This window comes from Chiloscyllium plagiosum, chromosome 3, assembly GCF_004010195.1.
Source record: "Chiloscyllium plagiosum isolate BGI_BamShark_2017 chromosome 3, ASM401019v2, whole genome shotgun sequence".
In the NCBI taxonomy this organism is placed as follows: Eukaryota; Metazoa; Chordata; class Chondrichthyes; order Orectolobiformes; family Hemiscylliidae; genus Chiloscyllium; species Chiloscyllium plagiosum.
In genome coordinates this window covers 113,161,353-113,188,645 of record NC_057712.1, presented here as the reverse complement: position 1 = coordinate 113,188,645, position 27,293 = coordinate 113,161,353, and the positions used below count along the sequence as shown (strand labels likewise).

At 40.9% G+C, this 27,293-nt stretch overlaps 1 protein-coding gene across 1 annotated transcript in view; it reads right to left on the bottom strand.

The window, feature by feature from the left end:
* cdc40 (cell division cycle 40 homolog (S. cerevisiae)) overlaps positions 1–27,293 on the bottom strand; it is a 131,530-nt gene that overhangs the window by 103,427 nt on the left and 810 nt on the right. The window contains exon 2 of the mRNA XM_043687120.1: positions 24,746–24,832. Coding sequence (XP_043543055.1) covers positions 24,746–24,832 — 87 coding nt within the window. The remainder of the gene's footprint in view (positions 1–24,745; positions 24,833–27,293) is intronic.

Here is a 27,293-nt window from a genome sequence, read left to right as displayed (position 1 = left end):
CCAGTATATTAGTCCCCTTCCAATTTAGGTGCAATCTGTCCTTCTTGTACAGGTCACCTCTACCCCAAAAGAGATTTCAATGATCCAATAATGTGAATCCTTCTCCCATACACCATCTCCTCAGCCATGCATTCATCTGCTCTATCCTCCTATTCCTGTCCTCACTAGCTCGTAGCACTGGGAGTAATCCAGATATTACTACCCTTGAGGACCTCCTTTTTAAATTTCTGCCTAACTCTCTGTAATTTACCTTCAGGATCTCAACCTTTTCACTTCCAATGTTGTTGGTTCCAATGTGGACAATGACCTCCTGCTGGCCCCTCTCCCCCGTGAGAACATTCTGCACCCTCTCTGAGACATCCTTGATCCTGGCACCAGGGAAACAACACACCATTCTGCTTTTTCTCTGCTGGCCACAGAAACGTCTGTCTGTACCTCTGATTACAGAATCCCCTAACACAATTGATCTCTTGGAAGACTAACCCATTATTTACTATAACATGGTTTCACTCATAAAACCATGGTTTTGTAGCATATTTTAACTATTGCAAGTTAGACTAAAATTAAAGCAATATTTCCAAACCCATTACTGATCCTTCATATCTTCAACCTTTATAACAAGACTACTAATCTATTCAGAACATTATCATTACCAATATCACATCTCCATGACCTACCTGAAACTATGAAAGATTATAATATTAATCAGCCCTTACCAACTGTCTCTCAGACCTGAATAGATTACAGAACACCAAACATTTTCCCCAATTAGTATACACTTATTTTAACTCGGCTGTTATCCCTTTAAAGAAACTAACTGTTAAAACAACGCTTAAGTGAAATTACATGAATGAATGAAACTCACACCAACAAAAAGTAAACAAATCTCACAATCCAGCTGCAGTAATCATTTTAATATCCTTTATTCTTTAAGTACAGGTACAATTTCTAACTTTTTTAGAGTATATAAGCCTAGTATTTTTTACTAACATTTACTAACTTAAAAGACTAAAAGACTAACACCTATTAATTATGCAAGCAGACTAGACAGACACTCAATCCTATCTGGAGTAGCAGCCAGCATTTTGCACATGCTCTAACCCATCTCCTGGACAGAAGCCTCTCAAACCTTTGTGCACTATAGATCAAACAATGTAACACCATTGTAACAGATTTTTAATATATGTAAGAACTGTAAATAAAAAGGCTAGTGTATGAAGTGTATTTCGGCATTCTATTGCTGCCTTGAACTTGTCCTACTTGCGGTTGTTGAATAAAGAGGCTATTTTCACCACTCAACGATTTCGGTCGTTCTTTGAACACGATCCCACAACCCCTTTGGCTGATCTGTTTAATAACACTTCCCAGGACCCACCATGGTTCCTGGTTTGCCTTACCAAAATGCAACACCTTATATTTATTTAAATTAAACTCCATCTACCACTCCTCAACCCATTGGCCCATCTGAGGTAATCTTCTTCACTGTCCACTACAATTTTGGTGTCATCTGCAAACTTACTAAGCTTAACTCCTATACTCTCATCCAAATCATTGATATAAATGACAAATAACTATGAACGCAGAACCGATCCTTGTGGCACACCATTGGCCATAAGCCTCCTGTCAGAGTAACAATGCTCTACATTTTTAAACAGAAGACAGAAACTGAAAAAGCCAAGAGCTGCCTGACACTGTCCCCAACAGACAGTCTCATAATAGAGACAGCACTGGGTGAAATGTAGAATAAAGGGTAAGCTACTCGTTTGAATCAGAAGGCAGGTTTTCTCAACTTTATTAAAACATGATGAAGTCCCTGAGTAAATATGCAAGAAAAAGCTCTCTCTTGACTCTGTCCCCACCATCCAGTGCATTGAATACAGGAGTCGGGATACCATTTTGCGGCTGCAAAGGACGTTGGTTAGGCAACTTTTGGAATACTGCATTCAATTTGGTTTCCTTGCTAGAGGAAAGATGTTGTGAAACTTGAAAGTGTTCAGAAAAAGATTTACAAGGAAAATGCTAGCTGGAAGGGTTTGAGTTACAGGGAGAGGCTGGATAGGCTGGGGCTATTTTCTCTAGAGTGTTGGAGGCTGAGGGGTGACCTTGTTGAGGTTTATAAAATCATGACGGACATGGATAGGGTAAATAGCCAAGGCCTTTTTTCCCCAGGGCAGGGGAGTCCAAAATTAGATGGTGTAGGTTTAAAGTGAGAGGGTTAAGATTTAAAAGGGACCAGACAGGCAATTTTTTCATGCTGAGGGTGATACATGTGTGGAACAAGCTGCCAGAAGTAGTGGTCAAGGCTGGAACAATTACAACATTTAAAAGGCATCTGAATGGGTACATGAATAGAGTTTAAGAGGGATATGGGCCAAATGTTGGCAAATGAGACTAGATTAATTTAGGATATCAGATTGGTATGGATGTGTTGGATCAAAGGATCTGTTTCCATGCTGTATACCTCTATGACTATCCACTCCTGGGCAGGGACCACATAGGCCAAAACGCAAGATCAACTTTTCTCAATCAAAATCAAATCTCTGGTCCATCCCAATCAAACGCTGCCAGGACAGGGACACGGATTTCAAAATCCAGAGGAAAGTTCCTCCAGTCATTTTAACTAAAATATAAAACTTCCCTCACACCAACCTCATCAAGCACATCTAATAACAACCCCCTACTCTAAAATGAAAAATGCAAACACAAAAGTCAAGCCCCCCTCGACATCACCCCCAGCATGGGGCAGGGACTGTACAGGGTTAGGTACAGAATAAAGCTCACCCTACACTTAAAACAGAAAAGCTAAAGTTTCCTCAACTCTTAAATTGAAGTAAGGTTCCGGTGATGCTCAGGGAAAAAAATGAAAATAAATAAACAAACAAAAAAATGGCTTTCCTTCATTCTGTCCCTACTTGGAGCAGGGCAGTAAGAGGTTGAAATTTTGCTTGGAATGAACTTTCCTTGAATAGGTCAAACACGAAGGAAACTAAAAATCTAAACCTCCTCATCTCTGAGCTCAATTTCTCCTTAAACCACAATAAAGTCCTGGTTACCTGAGGAAAAGCAAAAATAAATATATAAATATGCCGGAAAAAGCTCTCCCTTGACTCTGTCCCCACCAGCCAGTGCACTGAACACAGGAGTTGGGATGCCATATTGCGGGTGTACAGGACATTGGTTAGGCAACTTTTGGAATACTCAATTTCGGGGACTGGGACAAAACCAGGTTAAAATAAAAGGCCCTTGGCCATAACAACCCTCTATCACCACCCTCTGCCTTCTACCATCAAAGTTTTGTCTCCAATTGGCTCTTTCTCGCTGGATCCGATATGATCCAATCTATCATGCGGGACCTTGTTGAACACTTTGCTGAGGTCCGTGTAGACAATATCTACTGTTTTGCCTTCAATCTTCATGATAACCTCTTCAGAAAACTCCATCAAGTTAGTGAGACACTATTTTCTACGCATAAAGCCATGCTGACTATTTCTAATTAGTCCATGACCTTTCCAAATGCATGTAAAACCAATCTCTCTGAATCCTCTCCAACAACCTACCCACCACTGACATCAAACTCTCTGGTCTATCATTCCCTGGTCTGTCCTTGCAGCCTTCCTTAAACAATGGCACATTAACACTTTCCAATCTTGCAGCACCTCACCCATGGCTGTCAGCGATACAAATATCTCTGCAAGGGGCCCCACAAACATTTCCCTGGCTTCCCACAATGTTCTGAGATACTCCTGATCAGGTCCCAGAATTTATCTACCTTTTAAGGGCTTCAGCACCTTCTCTTCTGTAATATGGACTTATTTCAAAACATCACTATTTATTTCCCCTATTTCCCTAGCTTCCATGTCTTTCTCCACAGTAAATACTGACGCGAAAAATTTGTTTAGTATCTCATCGGTCTTCTGTGATTCCACAACAGAGAGCCTTGTTGGTCCTTAAGGGGGCCTATTATTTTCCTCGTTTTTTTTTGCCCTTAATACACTTGTAGAATCCCTGAGGATTCAAATGAAATATTAAATTGAGGTCACATCTGTCCTCTCAGATGGGGCAATTCCCAAGATGCCATTCAAAGAGTAGGACAATTCTTTCCAGTGCCCTAGTCAATTTATATTCCCAACCAATAGCATTAACCTCAAATCGTGTATCCATATAAATATACTGGCTACAAGAGTAGGTCAGATGCTAAGAATCCTACAGCAAGTAACTCACCATCTGACTTCCCAAAGCTTATCCACCATCTATAAGGCACAAGTCAGGAATACTCCCCACTTAGCTGGATGGGTGCAGCTCCAACAATATTCAAGCAGTTTGTCATCAAGGCCAAAGCAGCCGACTCGATTCATGCCGCATTCACAAGCATTCACTCTTTCCACACCAGCGCTCAGTAGCATCAATGTATACTATCTAAAAGATTCACTGCAAAAGTTCACCCAAGATTCTGATACACCACCATTGGCCACTTCCAACCAGAAGCTCAAGGTCATCAGAAACATGGGAACACCATCACCAGCAAGTTCCCCTGCAAGCCACTCACCATCCTAACCTGGAAACATTCCTTCACTGTAGCTGGGTTAAAATCCTGGAATTCCCTCCCTATCAACATTCCGTAGTGGTTCAAGAGGTGAGATGTTAAAGGGTTAATTTATTCTGCTGACATGTAAGAAATTGGATGTCGGGGGGGGCTTCTGTCTTGCAGGCAGGATGTGACAATCTAATCATACTCTGTAAACACCGTTTAACCTAATCACGCTGGAGAATCGACGTTTCGGGCATGAGCCCGATTTCCTGAAGAAGGGCTCATGTCCGAAACGTCGATTCTCCTGCTCCTTGGATGCTGCCTGACCTGCTGCGCTTTTCCAGCAACACATCATCAGCTAACAATCACACAACACCAGGTTATAGTCCAACAAGTTTAATTGGAAGCACACTAGCTTTCGGAGCGACGCTCCTTCATCAGGTGGTAGTGGAGGGCTCAATCCTAACACACAGAATTTATAGCAAAAATTTACAGTGATAGTCATCTGATGAAGGAGTGACGCTCCAAAAGCTAGTGTGCCTCCAATTTGGCGGTACGATGGCACAGTGGTTAGCACTGCTGCCTCACAGCACCAGAGACCTGGGTTCAAATCCCGCCTCAGGCGACTGACTGTGTGGAGTTTGCACATTCTCCCCATGTCTGCGTGGGTTTCCTCCGGGTGCTCCGGTTTCCTCCCACAGACCAAAGATGTGCTGGTCAGGTGAATTGGCCATGCTAAATTGCCTGTAGTGTTAGGTGAAGGGGTATGGGTGGGTTGCGCTTCGGCGGGTCGGTGTGGACTTGTTGGGCCGAAGGGCCTGTTTCCACACTGTAGGTAATCTAATCTAATCTAAACCTGTTGGACTATAACCTGGTGTTGTGTGATTTTTAACTTTGTTTTAAAAAAATAATCTAATTGCTTTGTTTTTGGATGGCATGTGACTATGGGGGAGTGGCTGGGGGATGTCTTGTGAGCATTACTGATGGTGATGTAACATCCTGTATAAAAAGGAGCACTGTTCCCTTGTTCAGAGAGATCTTTTGACATGGCTTTGCAAACATTGTGACATGTTAAGTGATCCTCCAAAGCTTGTACTTGGAATATCATTTTGGCTTACTTATATCTTAGATTCCTTACAGTGTGGAAACTATAAAGCGAATAAGACATGTTTCCATGTGGGGTCAAGATCTTCAGCCTCCCTTGGTTCTTCCAATAATGCCTTCCACTGCTGTAACTATGAGCAACATCCATGATGCTCCTTGCTGTAAATTAACTATACAGTTCATTGAGAAACTGCTGTTCCAGAGAAGACCGTGAACTCCTGTCTCTGTGCACATGCGTGATCATTCTCTCTCCCTCCAGGGCCCAGTTTAAAGACGTAAGAGGTAAAACTATACTGCGTCTCTGAGTGTTTTGCTTTGACTGAAGGGAGAAAACAGGAAGACAATATTAACATAGTCAGCAGGATCCGACGAATAGTTATGATCAGATGATGTCAGTGGCCACCCAGAGCATCAGTGTCCCGAGATGGACGGGCCCATAAGGTAAGATTTTAAACCTTGGTCTCTCTCGATATTCCTGTATGCTGGAGATGGTCCCTCATTCGATCGCTCTATTCTATGGATTCCCCAATCGGTAATTAGTTCAGTCGAGAGACACAGTTTCGCAAGCGTGCTGGCAGGCAGAGGTTCGGGTCCTCTGCACTGCATTGGGGAGATGGGTGTAACTGAGGTTTGAGTCCTCTGCGCTGTACTGGAGTTCAAGTCCCCTGGGGTGGGTTTGACTGAGGTTCGAATCCTCTATACAGTACTGGGATTTGAGTCCCCTGGAGTGGGTGTGATCAAGGTTCAAGTCCTCTGTGCCATACTCGGGTATGAGTACCCTGGGGTGGGTGTAATTGAGGTTCAAGCTCTGTGTGTTTAAGCGAGGTTCGAGCCCCCGTGAGGAGTAAAGTGAGAAAGAGGTTAAAGTCCTCTAGTGGCAAAATTTGAAGTTCTGCGGGTCTTTGTTCTGGGTGAAGAGAGTGGCTTGGACTGCGGTGCCAAGTGATCCACTGCGAGGGCTTTTTCTTTTTATAAGTGGAATTTCAGCAAGAGGATGCAACAAAAAAACCTGAGAAAATGCTGAAATAAAGTTGTACTAATACTTGGGTTGAAAAAGAAAAATTTCAATGTAAATTGTGCCATGCTGAGAGTGTTCCATGTTTAAAAATTTTGGTTTGTTAAAATACTGGTTCGGAAAATCCTTCTAAGTAACTGTTTTGCCTTGTTTGAATCAGGACCTCAATTCAATGTGTTTTGTGGGCTGTGTTGTGGGGCAGGTTTTGGTTTTACGTTGAAATTCCACAACATTTTGTCCTTTTTTAAAGCAATCAAAACCAACTGAGTGCCTTGAGTCCCTGTTTGTTTGAAATTCTACAATGCCTGTTTTAAAAAAAAACAGTTGGGTCAATGGTCATGCTTTAGCCAGATGAGAGTATTATTATAATATCTTTGCTGCTGTGTTTTTAATGCATTTTGAGTTTGTTTTGTTAAGATTTTAAACAATATTAGAACTTGAGGCTGAGCTGTTTCAGTTCTGTTAATTATTAAAACTACGTTGGCCCTCATCATATTGCAAATTCAAAGAATGTTGACCTCTACTAATGTTGCCACTGTAATTCCGACTGTTTTATTTGGGAAGTTTCATTTGGAGAACATACCATCAGGAACATCCTCCCTGCATCTACTCTGTCTAATCCTATCAGAATTTTATAAGTCTCCATGAGATTCCCTCATTCATTTAAACTTCAGCAAAAACAATCCTAACCTATTCAATCCCTCCTCAGACGTGAGTCTCGTCATTCCCAGAATCAGCCTGGTTAACCTTCACTGCACTCCCTCAAGAGCAAGAGCATCCTTCCTCAGGAAAGAAGATCAAAACTGCACACACTATTCTAGGTATGGCCTCACCAAGGTTCTATACAAATGCAACAACACATTCCTGCTCCTATACTCAACCTTTCGCAATGAAGGCCAACATACCATTTGCCTTCTTTACTGCCTGCTGCAGCTGCATACTTCCCTTCAGCTCAAGGGCACCCAGGTCCCACTGCACACTCCCCTCTCCCAATTTACAGCCATTCAGATAGTAATCTGCCTTCTTGTTTTTGCTTCCGAAGTGAATAACATCATATTTATCCAAATGATACTGCATCTGCCATTGACTTGTCCCCTCACCCAACGTGTTCAGACCATGCTGAAGGATCTCTGCCTTCTCATCACTGCTCACCTTCCCACCCAACTTGGTATCATCTGCAAACTCTGAGATGTTACATTTTGTTCCCTCATCCAAATCATTAATATATATATTGTGAATAGCTGGATCCCTGTGGCACTCGTCTAATTACTGTCTGCCAATTTGAAAAGGACCTATTAATTCCTACCTTTATTTCTTTGCCAAGCAGTATTCTATTCATCTCAATATACATGCCCCAATCCCATGCACTTTAATTTTGCACAATAACCTCTTATGCGGGACCCTGTCAATTGCTTTCTGCAAGTCCTAATATACCACATCAACTGGCTCCCCTTTGTCAACTTTACTAGCTATATCTTCGTAGAATTCTAGCAGATCTGTCAAGCATGATTTCCCCTTCACAAATCCACACCGTCTGATTCTGCCACTGTTTTTTAAATGCTCCGCTATGAAGTCCTTGATAATGGATTTGTGAATTTTCCCCACTAGTAATGTTAGGCTTACTGGTCTATAATTCCCTGTTTTCTCTCTACCTCCCTTTTTTGAATACTGGAGTGACATTAGCTACCCTCCAATCTGCAGGATTATTCCAGAGTCTATAGAATCCTGGAAGATGACCACCAATGCATGCACTATTTCTAGACCCACTTCCATAAGTACTCTGGGATATAGATTATCAGGCCCTGGAGATTTATCTGCCTTCAATCCCATCAATTTTTCCAGCACTGTTTCTCTACTTATATTAACCTCCCTCAGTTCTTCTCTCACTAAATCTTACATTCTCCAACATTTCTGGTATATGGTTTGGGTTTTCTTTTGTGAATCCAAGTATATATTCAGCTGCTTAGCCATGTTTTTGTCCCCTATTGTACATTCCCCCACTTCTGCCTGTAGGGACCCACATTTGTCTTCACCAATTTCTTTCACTTCATACACCTATAGAAACGTTTAGTGTCATTCTTTGTTCCCTGCAAGCTTACTTTCATACTGTATTTTCCCCTTCTTAATCAATTTCTTGGTACTACTTTGCTGAATTCTAAACTGCTCTCAATACTCAGACCTACTTTTTTTGGCCTATCTGTATGTTCTTCCTTGGATCGGATACTTGCTCTAATTTCCTTCATAAGACAATGGATAGGCCCTCTTAACCATTTTGCTTTTGTGTCAGACAGGAACAAACAGTTGTTGCAGTTCCCTCATGCGTTCCTTAAATGTTGCCATTTTTTGCCTATCCACTGTCATCCCTTTAAGTAATTCTCCCCAATCTATCAAGACCAATTTACCTTCATCGTTTCCTTTATTAAAATTCAGCACCCTGGTCTCTGAATTAACTATCTCACTCTCCATCTTGATAAAATGTTGTACTATGTTATGGTCACTCATCCTCAAGTGGTCTTATGCAGCTAGACTGACAATGATTCCCTTCTCATTACATTGTACCCAGTCTAGGGTGGCCTGCTGTCTAGTTGGTCCTTCCACATATTGGTCAAGAAAACCATCCCGTATATATGCCAGGAATTCCTCCTCTATAGCATTGTGGCTAATTTGATTGAAATCACCTATGGTAACCAAAATTCCCTTATCATGTGCATCTCTAATTTCTTTTTAATGCCATTCCCAACATCACTACTGCAGTGTGGGGGTGGATATATGGAACAGTCCCTGCAGATTGGAGGGTAGTTAATTTCACTCCAATATTCAAAAAGGGAGGTAGAAGGAAAACATGGAATTATAGACCAGTTAAACCAACATTGGTAGTGGGGAAAATGTTTGCTCCTTGGTATCTCTCAATTCTATCCAGACAGATTCTACATTGTCAGAGCTAATAGCCTTTCTCACCATTGTATTAATTTTCTCTTTAACAGGAATGCCATTCCACCACTTTTTCCTTTTTAATGTCCTTCCTAAATACTGAATACCCTAACATTCTGTTCCCATCCCTGGTCACCCCGCAGCCACGTCTCCGTGATCCCAATTATATCGGACCAGAGTTTTGAGATTTGTAGTTCAGTAACAAACTGTAACAAACACTACATTACACAAACAGGCAGCAAATTAGCCACCAGGATACATGAACATCAACTAGCCATAAAAAGACATGACCCACTCTTACTAGTAACTTTACATACAGATGAGGAAGGACAGCACTTCAACTGGGACAACACATCCCCCATCCTAGGGTAAGCCAAACAAAGACACACGCAATAACTTCTAGAAGCATAGCGTTCCAACCAGAACTCTATCAACAAACACATTGACGAGGATCCCATTTACCACCTCCTCAGAAAAAGAACAGGAAACAACATCACCACAGGAAATGATGTCACTAACCCAAGGAAACCTAAACACATAAATAAAAAGCGAGCCATAACACCAATGTTTCATCCGGAGGCTCACTGATGACATTACCTAGTAGGGTGATGAAATGTCTGAAACGAATCTTCCAGCTCAGCAAGCCCCTACATCCAGTATATCAAACCCGTTTACATCTGTGAGAGAGGCAGAGAGATAGATAGATAGAGAGAGGCAGAGATAGATAGATAGATATGCACACACACATACGCCTTCCCTTTCTAGTGGTCTGAAAGCTTCTGATAATGACGATGATTTATTGTCACTTGTGCTGTACAAGAAAAACACAATAAAATATAGTGGAAAAGCTTCAATTGTCTCCATTCAAAGACTTCAAGACTGAAAAGAATAAAAAGACAAAAGTCAATCTTCGCTCCACCACCTCCATCATGAACCTTAAGCCCTGAGGTGGCTGACCAACAACATGCGTGCCTGCTGAACCCACCAACATCAGAGTCACCATCTCCTTGTCACTGGGCACACCAGCCCGACGGGCCACAAATGTTGGGACCTGTGCTGGACCCACACTCACACAGCAACCAGGAGCTGCCCACCTCCCCAACCTTGCCTCACTGACAACTAGGAACCAAATCAGATAGGAGGTGGAAGGCTTCTGTCAGTAACAACTGGTCACCACTCTACAAACCAATCAGCTATCTGTTGCCATCAAAATCTCACTTTGTATACACCCACGTGCTAGGCTGTCTGCAATCAACCTCTTCCATTGGTTGAACAAAGCAATGTAAATATCATTTACATTGAGTTTTGGTAAATTGTTTTTAATATGTACTGGGAAACCCTTCCACAATCTTTAATTTTGATCAGTCCTTTTCCTATTTCAGTCCACAATCAAAAATACAGAAAAATGAAGAGATTTGGTCTTAAAACATGCAAAACATTTCAAATGAAACCATCAAAACAGTACATTTACTACAATTTGCTTTTTTGCAAGCTCTGGTCACTCTGTCCAGCTTTGTGTTGCACTCAGTGAAAACAGGTGGTATAATAAAAATTTGGTTCGATAAAGGGCCATTAACAAAGTAAAGTATCTTCTACTCCAGAAAACCTATTTTTGAAGAGTAGAACTGGAGCCAATCTCTAAGTTAACTTATAAATGTGTATTGAAATACACATTACACATACACCTAAACTGCTAATAAGATGTAGCCACAAACACAAAAACAAAATACTGTGAATACTGGAACCACAATTTTAGTCTGTGTCTGTTTATAACAGGAACAAGCAAGTATTTAATTAAGCCCTGGCCTGTATACAATTAAATATAATCAATTAATTACAGTTAACAAAATTAATGGACAGTTAACGAAAGGTTCTGACTTTTAGCCAATATCCTGGAAAATACAGTCCACTTAAGTAATTAACAGCAGTTAACTCTATGACATTCTGGGGATTTACTAAAAGGTTCTTCATTTAAGGTCGAGATATGCAAAAAAAGAAACTGAAGGATGAATCAGATTTTGGACTTTAGAAAGATGAAAGTGCAGTTATTTTGAGCATGCACTTTCTGACTTTTTCAGAATTTCAGTATCTCTTTTTCAGGATACATATTATATTTCATGATCGTATTAAATGCATAATAATGGGCGATCAATCAAGCCTGAAATCAATAAAACTGAAATAAAATGAGTTAAAATGTGATTCTCAATTTAACAGATTGTGACCATTCAAGCTGCCAATCAGAATTATGCTGTGGGTGAGATATTTTGTGCTTGACCAACAACATATTTGATACATCAGTGACATTATAATACAAGTCTTCGAATTACGCAGAACATCAATAATGAGCAATGATAGATTTATTGAAAACAAGGAACTCCTAAATAGCACACGGTTAAATTATACAACAGTTATTATCCTTCTGGAATTTCCAGATACTTAGGTACTGCAGATGTTTAACTGATATGAACTTTGGTTCTGTTCAAGCAAAAACATTAAAATTGTTATGCAAGCTCACAATATCAAAAGTTAACATTTTTCAAATGTGAGCTCTCAGCATCTTAAATAGTCATTACAAGAGTTATGACCAAATGCAAAGCAAATGTTTGCAATATGAAGTGAAAATAATGGGGAGGTGACTGCCTACTGGCATTTATTGCTAGAATATTAATCCAGTGACCCAGGTAACATCTGGGGACCTGGGTTTGATTCCAGCCATTGCAGAGAGTGAAATTTGACTTCCAGAATGCAATTCATGCTGTGCCGCCTGACAAACTTGATTAAAGTTCGGGGTTATTGAGTAAAAGGGATAGCAGCAATTTAAATTCAAAATTGGCTGAATGAAAGGAAGCAGAGGGTAGAGGTCAATGATATTTTCTGGCCCCGAGGAAGGTTTTTAGTGAGCTCCCTGGGGGCTGATAGTGGGATCCTTGCTGCTCCTGATCTTTATGAATGATCAAAATCTTAGTGTGCAGGAAACAAGTTCAAAGTTGACAAATAATTCGAAACTTGATTTGATTTACTATTGTTACATGTACAAAGACACCGTGAAAAGTATTGTTTTGTGTACTAACCAGACAAATCACACCTAATACAAGTACATCAAGGAAATAGAACGGAATGCAAAATATAGTGTTACATGGCGTAGCTTATAAACAGAGATGACAACTGTAGAGTTCCAAAAGACAGACATAGTGGATGGATAGTTGCAGATGAGTTTCAATACAGAGACATATGAGGGGATGCGCTTTGCTTGGATGAATACAGAATAGGAGTACAATTCTGAAGGGTTGGCAGGACCAGAGGGACCCGCGTGTACATGAGCACAGATCACTAAAGGTTGCAAGGACACTTGAAACAGCAATTAATGAAGTATACAGTATCTGTGGCATTATTAATAAGGCCAGAGAATAGACAAGCAGGGAAGAGATTATTGAATGTTTAAGATGCTTTGTAGACCTCAGTTCTGGATGCTGCACTATAGAAAGGATATAAAAACTTTGGAGATAGTGCAGAACGGATTTACAAGAATGACTGAGAGATGAAAAATTTCAGTTATGAGGACAGATTAAAGAAATGCAGGAGTATGCCATTCAGTCTTTGAGCCTACTCAGCCAGTGATAATGGATTATAGCTGATCATCCAGCTGAATAGCCTGTTTCTGATTTTTTTTTTTTCCCCCATCTGTTTTAGTGCCTTTAACCCAAAGTGTTATATCTAACTCCTTCTTGAGGCCATACAATATTTTGTTCTCGATCACCTTCTATGGTACCAAATTGTACAGGCTCACCACTCTCTGGGTAAAAGGATTTCTCCTCATCTCACTTCTAAATGGTTTATCTATATCCTTAGACAGTGATCACTGGCTCTGGACTCCCACCCCATCAGGACATCCTTCCTGCATCTATTCTATCTCGTCCTGGTGGAATTTTATAGGTTTCTATGAGATCACCACTCATTCTTCTCAACCTCAGTGAAAATAATCCTAACAAATTCAACATCTCAGTCCGGGCAACCCAGGAATCGGTTTGGTAAACTTGGTCGCTGTACTCCTCTACAGTAAGAACATCCTTCCTCAAATTACGAGACCAAAACTGCACACAGTATTCCAGATGTAGTTTCACTAATGCTCTGTTTAATTGTAGCAAGACATTACCACTCCTGTACCAAAATCCTCTCGAGATGAAAGCCCACAATCCATTTGGTTTCTTTACCACCTGCTGCACCTTGCATGGTCACTTCCACTGACTGGTGTACAGGGACGCACCGTACTCGTTGCAGATTTCCCAGTCCGAATCTGCCTCCCTCTTTTGCTATGAAACTGAATTTAACTACATTATATTGCACCTACTGTGCATTTGCCCACTCACTCAGATTATTCAAATCACAGTGAAGCATCTCTGCATCCTCCTCTCAGCTCACCGTCCCACTCAGTTTTGTCTCATGTGCAAATTTGGAGATATTACTTTTACTTCCCTCATCTAAATCATTAGTGTACGTTGTCAATAGCAGGAGTCTGAGCACTGATCCCTGCAGCACTGCACTAGGCTCTGCCTGCCATTCAGAAAAGACCTGTTTATTAGTACTCTTTGTTTCCTATCTGTCAACTGCTTTTGTCTCCATCTCAATTCACTACCACCAATACAATGCTATTTAATTTTACACACTAATTTCATATGTGGGACTTTGAAGGCTTTCTGAAAGTCCAAATAAATCATATCCAATGGCGTCTCTTCATCAATTCTACAAGTTATATCCTCAAAGAATTCCAGTAGATTTGTCAAGAATGATTCCCCTTTGTTAAATCCCTGCTGACTCTGTCTGATCCTGTCACTGTTTTTGAAATGCTCAGCTATGGACTCGAGCATTTTTCACACTCCCGACATAAGGCTGACTGGTGCGTAATTCCTAGTTTTCCCTCTGCCTCCCTTCTTAAATACATGCGGTTACATTAGCTACCCTCCAATCCATAGGAACTATTCCAGAGTCTATAGAATCCTGGAAGATGACCAGCAATGCACCCACTATTTCTAGGATCACTCCCCAAAAAGGTAGGACTGTTCTCATTAGATACAAGACTCAGAGGAAATCTAATAGAGGATTACAGAATCATGAAGAAGCTGGACAAAGCTGATAGGGAAAAACTGTTTGCATTCATAATGGAACTAAGAACCAAAGGGCACAGATTTGCAAAAGAAACATGTGAGCTGAGAAAAAAAATACTTTGCCAAACGCCACATAGGTAGGGTATGGGATACATTACCTGGAAGTATGTTGGAGGTAGGATCAATTGAAGTATTCAAGGAGGAATTGGATGATTATTTGAAAAGAAATAGATTTGCAAGGCTATGGGGAGAAAAAAAAGCAGACAGTTGATATTCAAAGAGTTGCTGCAGCCTGAAAGGAATGAGTAAGGTGCACACAGTCACAGTCAGAGAGGAGAGATCACGTCAAGAGTGAGACACAGTCTGAGTGAGTACATACTTCAAGAATTCAGCACAGAGAGGAAAAGGTGCTTTTTACTTGCTTATTTTTGGCTCATAGTTTGTAAGTTATATTTTTAAGCCCAGGATCAGAGGCCGAGCATAAGAGTGACATCACAGATGATAACTACTAATTTGACGATCTACTTTAGGCTATTTTCAGATTGAAGGTATGTTACCTTCAATATTTATTGAAGGTATGAAGGGTGAACATTTATAGACTACAAACTAAAAGACTACTACAGCATCTTTAAAAATCAAATTAAGAATTAAGTAATTAAAACAGAGATGCCAGGCCAGGCGATGTTTTGTAACTGAATGATATGGGAGCTGGTGAACACCACATGTTTGATAGTAACCACATCTGTAGCAAGTGTTGGTTGGCTAAGGAACTCCGGTTCACAGTTGATGAGCTGGAGTCTGAACTTCGAACACAGCTATGTATCAGGGAGGGGGCAAGTTACCTGGACATTATATCAGGAGACAGACGCAGCCCTTGGATTAACTACCTTGAATGCAATCAGTGGTCAGGAACTGGAGGGTATGACTACGAGTGAGGCAGTTACAGCCATCCCAGGGGGTAGAGCCTCAGCCCCTGAGCTTGTCTAACAGGATAGAGATTCTTGCTCCCTGTGTGGCTGAGAATGAGTAAGCTGGCCATAGTAACGTGGCATAGGGACCCATTCGAGAAGGGGAGAGAAAAGAGAAATGTAGCTGTAGTTGTGCCAAGCATTTATCTTAGTCTAAGATCAACCTAACCTACACACCCCTCAATTTAGTGCCATCCATATGCTTGTCCAACAGTTCCTTAAATGTCCCTAATGTATCTGACTCCACGAGCAGTGTATTCCATGCACCCACCACTCTCTGCGTAAAGAAGCTACCTCTGACATTTCCCCTATACCTTCCTCCAATCACCTTAAAATTATGACCCCTTATGACAGCCATTTCTGCCCTGGGGAAAAGTCTCTGGCTCACTACTCTATCTATGCTTCTCATTACCTTGCACACCTCTTTCAAGTCACCTCTCTTTCCTCTCTCCAGTGTGAAAAGCCCTAGCTCACTCAATCTTTCTTCATAAGACAAGCCCTCCAATCCAGGCAGCATCCTGGTAAATCTCTTCTGCACTGTCTCTATAGCGTCTTCAGCCTTCCGATAATGAGACAACCAAAACTGGACATAAGATTCCAAGTATGGTCTAACCAGAGTTTTAGAGACCTGCAGCAAAACCTTGCGACTCTTAAACTCAATCCCCATTGTTAATGACAGCCAAAATACCATATGCCTTCTTAACAAACCAATCAACTTGGGTGGCAACTTTAGGGAACTATGTACGCAGACTCCAAGATCCCTCTGTTCTTCCACACTACCAAGAATCCTGTCTTTAACCCTGTATTCAGCATTCAAATTCAACCTTCTAAAATCAATCACTTCGCACTTCTCCAGGTTGAACTCCATGCCAGGGTTCAGTATAGCTCATCTCAGCTGCACAGGAATTTGAATTGGAAGGAGAAAGATTTAGTTGTTGTGGTCCACCTAGGTGCCAAAGATATAGACAGAAAGAGAAAAAAGGCTCTGCTAAGGGATTATGAGCAGCAAGGGGCTAAAGTGAAAAGCAGAACTAAAAAGGTAAGCTCAGCAGAGGTTATCAAACTTTCTATAGTTTTTTAACGCATAACCTTGCTGTAAGTCTGCAGTACAGAATGGAGTTGATTTTTCCTGATTATGTTTAAGGTCTAAGAGGGAAAGCAGATTATGCAAGAGGTCCAAGAGGGAAAGCAGATAAATCAGGGCATGCTTAGGAACATGGGACTGGGATATCATCGCAATTACAGAAACATGGCTCAGGGATGGGCAGCTTAATGTTCCAGGATACAAAGGCCACAGGAAGGACAGAAACGGAGGCAAGAGAGGGAGAGTGGCGTTTTTGATAAGGGATAGTTTCATTGCTGTAATTCCTCGGAAAATATTCCTAGGAATATATCCAAGGAAGTTATATGGTTGGAACGGAAAAATAGGAAAGGGTTGATCACCTTATTGGGATTGTATTATAGACGGGAAATTGAGAAACAAATTTGTAAGGAGATTTCAGATATCTGGACAAATAATAAAGGTGGTTATGGTAGGGGATTTAACTTTCCAAACATAGACTGGGACTGCCACAGTGTTATGGGTTTAGATGGAGAGGAATTTGTTAAGTGTGTGCAAGAAAATTTTCATGGATGTACCTACGAGAGAAGGTGCAAAACTTGACCTACTTTTGGAAATAAGGCAGGACAGGTGACTGAGGAGTCAGTGGGGGAGCACTTTGGGGCCAGCGACCATGATTCTATTAATTTTAAAGTAGTGATGGAAAAGGATAGACCGATCTAAAAGGTGAAGTTCTAAATTGGAGGAAGACTAATTTTGACGGTATTAGGCAAGAACTTTCAAAAGATGATTGGGGGCAGATGTTCGCAGGTAAAGGGATGACTAAAAAATGAGAAGCCTTCAGTAATGAGATAACGAAAGTCCAGAGACAGTATATTCCTGTTAAAGATGAAAGGAAAGGCTGGTAGGTTATAGAGAATGCTGGATTAATGGAGAAATTAAGTTTTTGGTTAAGAAAAAGGAAGCATATGACAAGTATAGACAGGAGAAATCAAGTGAATCCTTAGAGTACAAAGTATACTTAAGAGGGAAATCAGGAGGGCAAAAAGGGGATATGAGATAGCTTTGGCAAAGAGAATTAAGGAGAATCCAAAGGATTTTTACAAATACATTAAAGGTAACTAGGAAAAGAATAAGGCCCCATCAAAGAGGGGTCGTATTCCCCCACAAGAGATATTTTGTATCAGGGTTTACTGTGGCAAAGGACATGGGAGGTATAGGATGTGGGGAAATAGATGGCAATATCTTGAAAAATGTCCATGTTACAGAGGAAGTGGTGCTGATGTCTTAAAATGCATAAAAGTGGTTAAGTCCCCAGGACCTGATCAGGTGTACCCTAGAACTCTGTGGGAAGCTAGAGAAGTGATTGCTGGGCCTGTTGCTGAGATATTTGTATCATTGATAGTCACAGGTGAGGTACTGGAAGACTGGAGGTTGGTGCCACTATTTAAGAAAGGTGGTAAGGAAAAACCAGGGATCTATAGACTGGGAAGCCTGACATCGGTGGTGGGCAGGTTGTTGGAGGGAATGCTGAGGGACAGCATTTACATGTATTTGGAAAGGCAAGGACTGATTAGGGATAGTCAGCACGACTGTGTGGAAGGTCATGTCTCACGAACTTGATTGAGTTTTTTGAAGAAGTAACAGAGGATTGATTGATGATGGCAGAACAATAGATGTGATCGAAATGGACTTTGACAAGGCATTTGACAAGGTTCCTCATGGGAGTAAGGTTAGATCTTATGGAATACAGGGAGAACTAGCCATTTGGATACAGAATTGGCTCAAAGGTAGAAGACAGAGGATGGTGGTGGAAGGATGCTTTTCAGACTGGAGGCCTGTGACCAGTGGTGTGCCACAAGGATCAGTGCTGGGCCCACTGCTTTTCGTCATCTATATAAATGTTTAGATACGAGCAGAGGAGTATTAGTTAGTAAGTTTCCAGATGACACCAAAATTGGAGGTGTAGTGGACAGCAAAGAAGGTTACCTCAGATTACAACGGGATCGTGATCAGATGGGCCAATGAGCTGAGGAGTGGCAGATGGAGTTTAATTTAGGTAAATGCGAGGTGCTGCATTTTGGAAAAGCAAATCCGTGCAGGAAATATACACTTAATGGTAAGGTCCTAGGGGGTGTTGCTGAACAAAGAGACCTTGGAGTGCAGGTTCATAGCTCCTTGAAAGTAGATTCGCAGATAGATAGGACAGTGAAGGTGTTTGGTATGCTTTCTTTTATTGGTTAGAGCATTGAGTACCGGAGTTGGGATATTACATTGCAGCTGAACAGGACATTGGTTAGGCCATTGTTGGAATATTGCGTGCCATTCTGGTCTCCTTCCTATCGGAAGGATGTTGTGAAACTTGAAAGGGTTCAGCAAAGATTCATAAAGATGTTGCCAGGGTTGGAGGATTTGAGCTATAGGGAGAGGCTGAAAAGGCTGGGGCTGTTTTCCCTGGAGCTTCGGAGGCTTAGAGGTGACATTATAGAGATTTATAAAATCATGAGGGGCATGGATAGGATAAACTGACAAGGTCTTTTCACTGGGTTGGGGGAGTCCAGAACAAGAGGGCATGGGTTCAGGGTGAGGGGAAAGATAGAAAAGGGGCAACGTTTTCACGCAGAGGGTAGTGCATGTATGGAATGAGCTCCAGAACAAGTGGTGCAGGCTGGTACAATTACAGTATTTAAAAGGCATCTGGATGGGTATATGAATAGGAAGGGGTTAGACGGATATGGGCCAGGTGCTGGCAAATGGGACTAGATAGGGTTAGAATATTTGGGCAGGATTGTCAAGTTGGACCGAAGGGTCTCTTTCTGTGTTGTATATCTCTATGACTCATAGTAATAGGACACAAAATATGGAGAGGATTAGAAATCTGCATAGTAAAATAGGGCTGAAGCAGCACAGCTTCATCAGGGGAGATCTGTTAGAAGCTGACAAATCTGTTAGAATTCTCTCAAGGTGTGCAACAGTTCCTTCCCCCAAGCCATCAGGTTCCTTAACACAATATGATCGGACTCTTTCCCACCTGAAATTGCACGACTTCAAACTGCTGCTAGAAAAATGTCTATTACTTATCATTACTCTGACCTCCTTCCACCTATCGCATTTCCAACGCCCCTCCCCCAAGTCCCTCCTCCCTACCGTTTATCTTAGCCTGTTGGAAACACTTTCCTCATTCCTGAAGAAGGGCTTATGCCTGAAACGTCGATTCTCCTGTTCCTTGGATGCTGCCTGACCTGCTGCGTTTTTCCAGCAACACATTTTCAGCTCTGATCTCCAGCATCTGCAGTCCTCACTTTCTCCTATTACTTATCATTCGCCCATTACACTGTAACTCGCGTGTTTTGCACTTCTTATGCAGTTTATGCAGTGTAGTTTATGCTGTCCATGTAGCATCCTCGGTCCTGGAGGAGCACTGTCTCGTTTTTACTGTATCCATTGTGTATGGTAGAAATGACAACTAAAAGCTACTCTTTCTCTCTGCGACGAGCATGTTAGCACTGGGTCAACAAGATTAAAGAGGTAACTGTATGGCTCAATGACTGGTGTGGGAGAAATGGTTTTGAATTCATGGAACATTGACACCAATAATGAGAGAGCTGTTCTGCTGAGATATGTTCCACTAGAAACATACTGAGACCAGAATTGCATAGGTAGAGCTGTGGTTACAGCTTTAAACTAAATAGTTTGTTTGGGGGGGTGGGGGGTTTGCTGTCCAGTTCGTGTACAATTATGAAAAAAGTTAAAGTGGGGGTAGAGCTCAGCAGAGATTATTAAACTTCCCACAACAAGCAATAGGACACAGAATATGGAGAGGCTTAGGAATCTGCATAGTAAAATAGGGCTGAGGCAGTACAGTCTCTTCAAGGGAGATCATGCCTGACAAATCTGTTAGAATTCTTTGAGGAGGTAATGAGCAAGTTAGACAAATGTGAGCCAGTAGGCATGATCTACGTGAATTTCCAGGAGGCCTTGGACAAGGTACTGCACATGAAATAAAATAAGCGCTCATGTTGTTCAGGGCAAAGTACTGAATAGATAGAGGATAGCATGCTTGACTGACAGAAGACAGACAGTAGGGATAAAGGGGTCTTTTTCCAGAAGGCAGCTTGTGACTGGCAGAATTCTGTAGGGATCAGTATTGGACCACTACTATTCACGTTACACAATATTTTGAGTTTTGTATCCATTCTTGGGATGTAGCATCACCAGCTGGCCTGTATTTATTGTCCATCCCTAGTTGGCTTTAAGGAGGTGGTTGTGAGCTGCCTGGCTTCTTGAACTGCTGCGCTTCACATGCTATGGTTTGACCTACAATGCCCTTAGGGAGGGAATTTTAGGATTTTGACCAATAACAATGCAGGAAGGACAACAGATTTAAAAGTCAGGATGGTGAATGGCTTGGAGGGAAACTTACAGATGGTGGTGTTTCCATGTATCTGCTGCCTTAGCCTTCCTTGATGGAAGTGTTTGTGGGTTCAGAAGGTGCTGTCTCAGGATATTTGGTGAATTTCTGCAGTGCTTCTTGTAGATCATATATACTGCTGCTATTGAGCATTGGTGGTAGGGACAGGAGACATTTGTGGATGTGCTTTGTCCTTGATGGTGTCAAGCTTCTTGAATGTTGTTGGAGCTGCACTCATTCCAAGAAAATGGGAAGTATTCCACCACACTGCTGACTTGTGCCTTGTAGATGCAGTTTTTGGGAGTCAGAAGGTGAATTATTCACTGCAGTATTCCTAGTCTTGTAGCCACTGTTTCTAGTCCAAATGAGTTTCTGGTCAATGGTAAACCCAAGGATCTTGATAATGGAATATTCAGTAATGATAACACCAGTGAATGCAAGGAGGGGTGGTTGAATTGTCTCTTTTTGGAGATAGTCATTGCCCAGCATTTGTGTGGCACAAATGTTACTTGTCCATTGTCAGCTCAAGCCGGGATATTGCCCAGACCATGTTGCATTTGAACATGGACTGCTTCCATATCCAGGGAGTCATAAATGATACTGACCAATGTGCAATCATCGGCGAACATCCCCACTTCTAACCTTGTGATGGAGGGATGGTCGTTGATGAAGCAGCTGAAGATAGTTGAACCTGGGACACTACCCTGGAAAAACCCCTGCACAGATGTCTAGGAACTGAGCTGACTGACCTCCAATAACCATAACCATCTTCCTATCGACTACATATGACTCCAACCAGCAGAGTTTGGCCCCCTGAGACCTTTTGATTCCAATTTTTAAAGGGCTCCTTTGATGCCACACTTGGTTGAATGCAGCCTTCATGTCAAGGGCTGTTATCCTGCCTCACCTTCGGAATTCAGTCATTTTGTCCATGTTTGAACCAAAGCTGTAATGAGGTCAGGAGTGGAGTGATCCTGTCAAGACCCAGACTGGTGTCACTGAGCAGGTGCTCCTTGATAGCACTGTTGATGACACCTTCCATCACTTTACTGATGATCAAGAATTAACTGCTTGAATGGTAATTGGCTGAGTTGGATTTCTCCTGGTCTTTGTATACAGACATACCTGGGCAATTTTCCACATTGTTGGGTAGATGCCAGTGATTTATTTAATTGTCCACCACCATTCACAACTGGATGTGGCAGGGCTACAGAGTTTAAATTTAATCTGGTGGTTGTGGGATTGTTTTGCTCTATTATTGGCAGCTTATACTGTTTGTCATATAAATTGTTCTGTTTGGTAACTTTGACAGATCAACACTTCATTGTCAGGTATGCCTGGTGCTGATCCTGGCATGCCCTCCTGCACTCTCCATTGAACCAGGGTTGACCCTTTGGCTTCATGGCAATGATTGGGTGGGGGTTAAGTCAAGCCTTGGCATTGCAAATTGAAATTGAAAAAGCTACCTAAAAGCATCATAAGCCAGAAAGCTGATATCATGCCTTGGTTTGGTTTGCTTACTCCAATTGTGTATCCTCGATATAACTCAATACAAAATATACATCCACTGATTGGCTGACCTCCTCTGAAACCAGGATATCTTTTGTGGATTTTCAGTTTTTGTTGAAAATTCCTGCTGCATGATGTACAAATGCTTACAATGAGAAATTTAGCTTCTTCCTTCTCTAGTCTACAATTATACAATGTATAGAATCAGTTTTCATTTTAGCAAGCAAACTTTATAACATTATATTGCAATTGCACACTTATTGAATAACTAAGCGTCAGATCTGGTGTGATTACATTGGGAAAGCTCACAACATGCAGAGACAGCTACTCCACCAAAAAAAAGTATATGTAAAGCTAATGAGAACGCTAACAAGAAAAAGTAAATATCAACTCAACTTTGGAACTCAACATATGAACTAAACTTAGCTAATTCATAGATGACTGTAATATTTTTTCAAAATATAACATTCAAAATATTTAGTGACACTTTCATTCTGAAATTACAACTTAATGACTGCATATTCTGATAGCACCTTAAAAATAAAAAAAACTTTCCAAAGTATTTTGCAATGAAAAAAAATTAACCAAAAATAGCTATCTAGAAGTTCACCCACAGTACTGTTAGGGATGGAGTTCCATGAATTTGACCCACCAACACTCTGGAACAGAAATTAGTTCCACATCAGGACCGTGTGTATCCTGGAGGGAAATTGCAGGTGGCAGTGAGGAAGGATGATGTAGAATAGGATGAGGACTGCATAATAGTGGAATAGCTGGTTTACTCAAAATAAATTACATAAGCTAGACCATGAAAGAACTGAAATAGTTAAGGCTTTGGTGATAAAGAAATGGAAATAATTTTCTCGTAGAAACCATAATTGACTGGAATTGGTCAGATAAAGGTCATGTTGTGCAGTATGAGGTTTAAATGCTATTTCATGATGGACAGAATTCAAGGTCAGAAGATCAACTCAGACATTGAGTTTGTAAACAATCTGACAGTTGCTAGGAGAAAGGGATGGAATCAACATCATGGGTATATAGTTTCTTCGGGGGAAATTCTCAAAAAAAGTCACATTAGACTCAAAAATTGTTAATTCTGTTTCTGACTCCACAGATGCTGCCAGACCTGCTATACGTCTCCAGTATTTTATTTCAGATTTCCAGCACCCCCAGAATTTTAACTTCATTAGTTGGTGTTTGGGGTTAGTTAATACAACTGTTTTGGCTTTTCTAATGTTTTACAGTAACAATTGCGGTTCAAATAGGACTGGATATTAAAAACCAGAAAAAGGTGCTGGGATCTATGGGGGAACCAGGACAGGTCAGCTGGAGACATCAGCATTTATGTGGAGCCTAGCACATGTGTGCAAGTGATGCTGCCAATGGCCAACAAGCAGAAAGTACAGACTTTTATAGCACAAAAAAGGGCTATCTGGTCTGCAACTGTTCTTTCGAAGAACAACTGACTTTATTTCACTCTCCTGCTCTTTTTCCACATATCTGCAAACCTTTCCTCCATGTATTTATCCAATTATCTTTCTTCCATCTATAAGGCATAAGTGATGACTGTGATGGGATACATTCCATTTGCCTGATTTAAGTGCAGCTCCATACGTAAGTGAAGCTCAACAACATCAAGGACAAAGCAGTCTGCTTGATTGACACTCCATCTGTGACCTTCAACATTCACTCCCTTCACCAATGATGCACATAGCAGCAGTGTTGTACTATCTGAATGATACACTACAATAACTTAGCAACTCACCAGCCATATTTAACAAAAATACTAATTGAATGTGTAATGAAACCAACTAACCAGGATAATACACCAACAACACCTTAATATAGTTGGCATGGGCAAACAGGCAGGAATGAGGAGTATTTTCTAATGGTTTTGGGTGATGAAGGGTTGCACCCCATAGATATTACAAGAACATCACAACAGCTTGCAAGCCATATTGATGCATAACTTATTTTAGGTTTCACAAAGTAACTTTACAAAATGAAAAAATCTGATGTGGAAATCTCAGTTCTTGCAATGGCTTTGAAGTTGAATGCTGAACATGCAACTATGTGCAAAAAAAAACTTCAAAGGAAGTACTAAGATGTCTTACCTCTGGTGCAAACATAGTTTCATATGATGGATTGAACATAACTTCCTTCAGCAATGGATCAAGATGAACCCCTGTTTCCACATCTTCCTGACATGAGGAAAACAAATAATTCAGAATGGTTCTGCGCGATTGCAGGAAAAGCACACAATCACTACTATCACATCAAGATTCAATTTCAGACCCACAGAAGTAAAGGACATGTGGCACATATTTGAATGGAGTGGAAAACAAACTGGATAAACTGGGAAATTAGAATACTGCGTTTTCTGAAGCTTGGTTCAATTTCAGCAACGATGCACACGTTGAAAACACACACCACTACATTGAACACTCCTCAACATCTGCAGCAATGATAAACAATTGCACCATATTAATAGAACGAAACAAATTAAATTCAGAGAGAATAATGTTGCCTGCGATTTATATAATTTGTATAATATTGGATTTAATGTCATTTGTGTTGAGTTTGGATTTTGAAATACTGACATAAGGGTTATCCTGTGTGTCTGAAAAAATAATTAACTTCTGTTAATTAACTTGTGTTTTTGTAGCCATGACAATTTTGTTTTCAAAATAGTTAAGAGTTTTCAGAATGAGTGAGTGCTTATTTACCTCAGGAGGGTTTACCTAGCAAGGTAAATAATTGTTCCTCAAAGTTTCTATTATACATTTTGTCTTTTTTTTTTACAGCTTGCAAGAACACTCAAAGTTTAGAGAGAAAGAGAGATTTTTTTTTCAGTTTTATAGTGTCAGTTTTGGGCAGTTCTGCAGAAGCTTTCATGAGTGAAAGTTGCTCCTGAGAAAGGGAAAAGATAGTTAAATTTGTTAAAACTTGACCACCTTTGAGTTAGTGACAATTCTAGAACAGAACTGTTTGGATAAAAACCTGAAGAGATAATTTAAAATTTGAGATAATCAAGTTCAGGTATATGATAGTTTCTTCCTGGAGTTATCGTATTACTGTGTGTCTGGGAGCTGCTGTCAAATTAGACCCATCAAGGTGCAAAAGATCTTTTGATAAAAGCATCTTTCATATACAGTGCTTATGAATACTGTACGGAAGTATTTTCGGGTCTGTAGAGGAGTGCGTTTTAGGGATTAATGGAATTATATTTCACTGCATGTTTTAATATCTTTCAGTTGATGTGACCAGTAAATTGATTTATTCTATTTATTCCGTTCATTTTACTTAATAAATTTCTGCTTTATTATTAAAAACAATTTTTAAAGAGGCGGACATTGTTGGCTTGGCCTCGATTTATTGGCTACTTCTAGCTACCCTCGATAGTGGAGAGCTGCCCTCTTGAACTACTCCAGTCCATTTGCTATCAGAAACCTACAACGGAGGAGCTGCAAAATTCTGACTGTGCAACACTGAAAGAACAGTAATATATTTCCAAGTCAAGATGATAAATGGCTTGAAGGGGAACTTGCAATTAGTAGTGACTATGTAGCTAACTACTGCCCTTGTCCACCTAGATGGCAGTGGGCCTGGGTTTGAAAGATGCTGTCCAAGGAAATTCTTAGTGAATTTCTGTAGGGTAGCTTGTAGAGCTGCTGCTGCAGCAAATCTGCAACACTGTATGCACCTAGGGTTGTAGGTTCATAGTTCCTTGAAAGTAGTATTGCAGATAGACAGGGTAATGAAGAAGGTGGTTGGCACGCTTGCCTGTATTGGTCAGTAGAGATGTCATGCTGAGAGTATACATAACATTGCTTAGGCCACTTTTGGAATACAGCCTTCAATTTTGATCTCTTGCTATAGAAAAGATGTTTTGAAACTTGAAAGGGTTCAGAAAAGATTTACAAGGATGTTGCCAGGGCTGGAGTGTTTGATCTATGGGGAGAAGCTGAAGAGGCTGGGTCTATTTTACCTGGAGCATTGGAGGCTGAGGGATGGCCTGATAGAGGTTTATAAAATCATGAGAGGCTCCCGAATCATAGGGTGAATAGCCAAGGTCTTTTTTTCCTCAGGGTAGGGGAGTCCAAAGTATAGGTTTAAGGTGGGAGGGGCAAGATTTCACAGGGAACTAAGGGGCAACATTTTCATGTAGAAGGTGGGATTACCAGAGGTGGTGGTGGAGACTAGTACAATTACATTTAAACGGCATCTGGACGAGGATATGAATAGGAAAGATTTAGAGAGAGAGAGAGAGAGATGGGCCAAATAATGGCAAATGGGACTAGATAAATTTAGGATATCTGGTCAGCATGGACAAGTTGGACCAAAAGATCTGTTTCTGTGCTGTACACATCTATGACTCTAATTCAAACACCAAAATACATTAAGATAAACTTTTATTTACAAAAAACATGCATTAGTCCGCCATTGAATCATCAAAACCAATGTGTTTTGTGGAGGACGATGGAAAGAGCCCCAAACAAATTAGCTACCTTAAAAGTATCTCTTTCAGGCGTTCACCAAAATCTAATAATAACAGTAACAAGTGGGACTTGTCAAATTACTGAAGTATACTAAATCTGTACACATAAGGAAATTATTTTTAAGGTTTCACTCCTCCAGAAATTAAACAAGTTAGCCACAAAT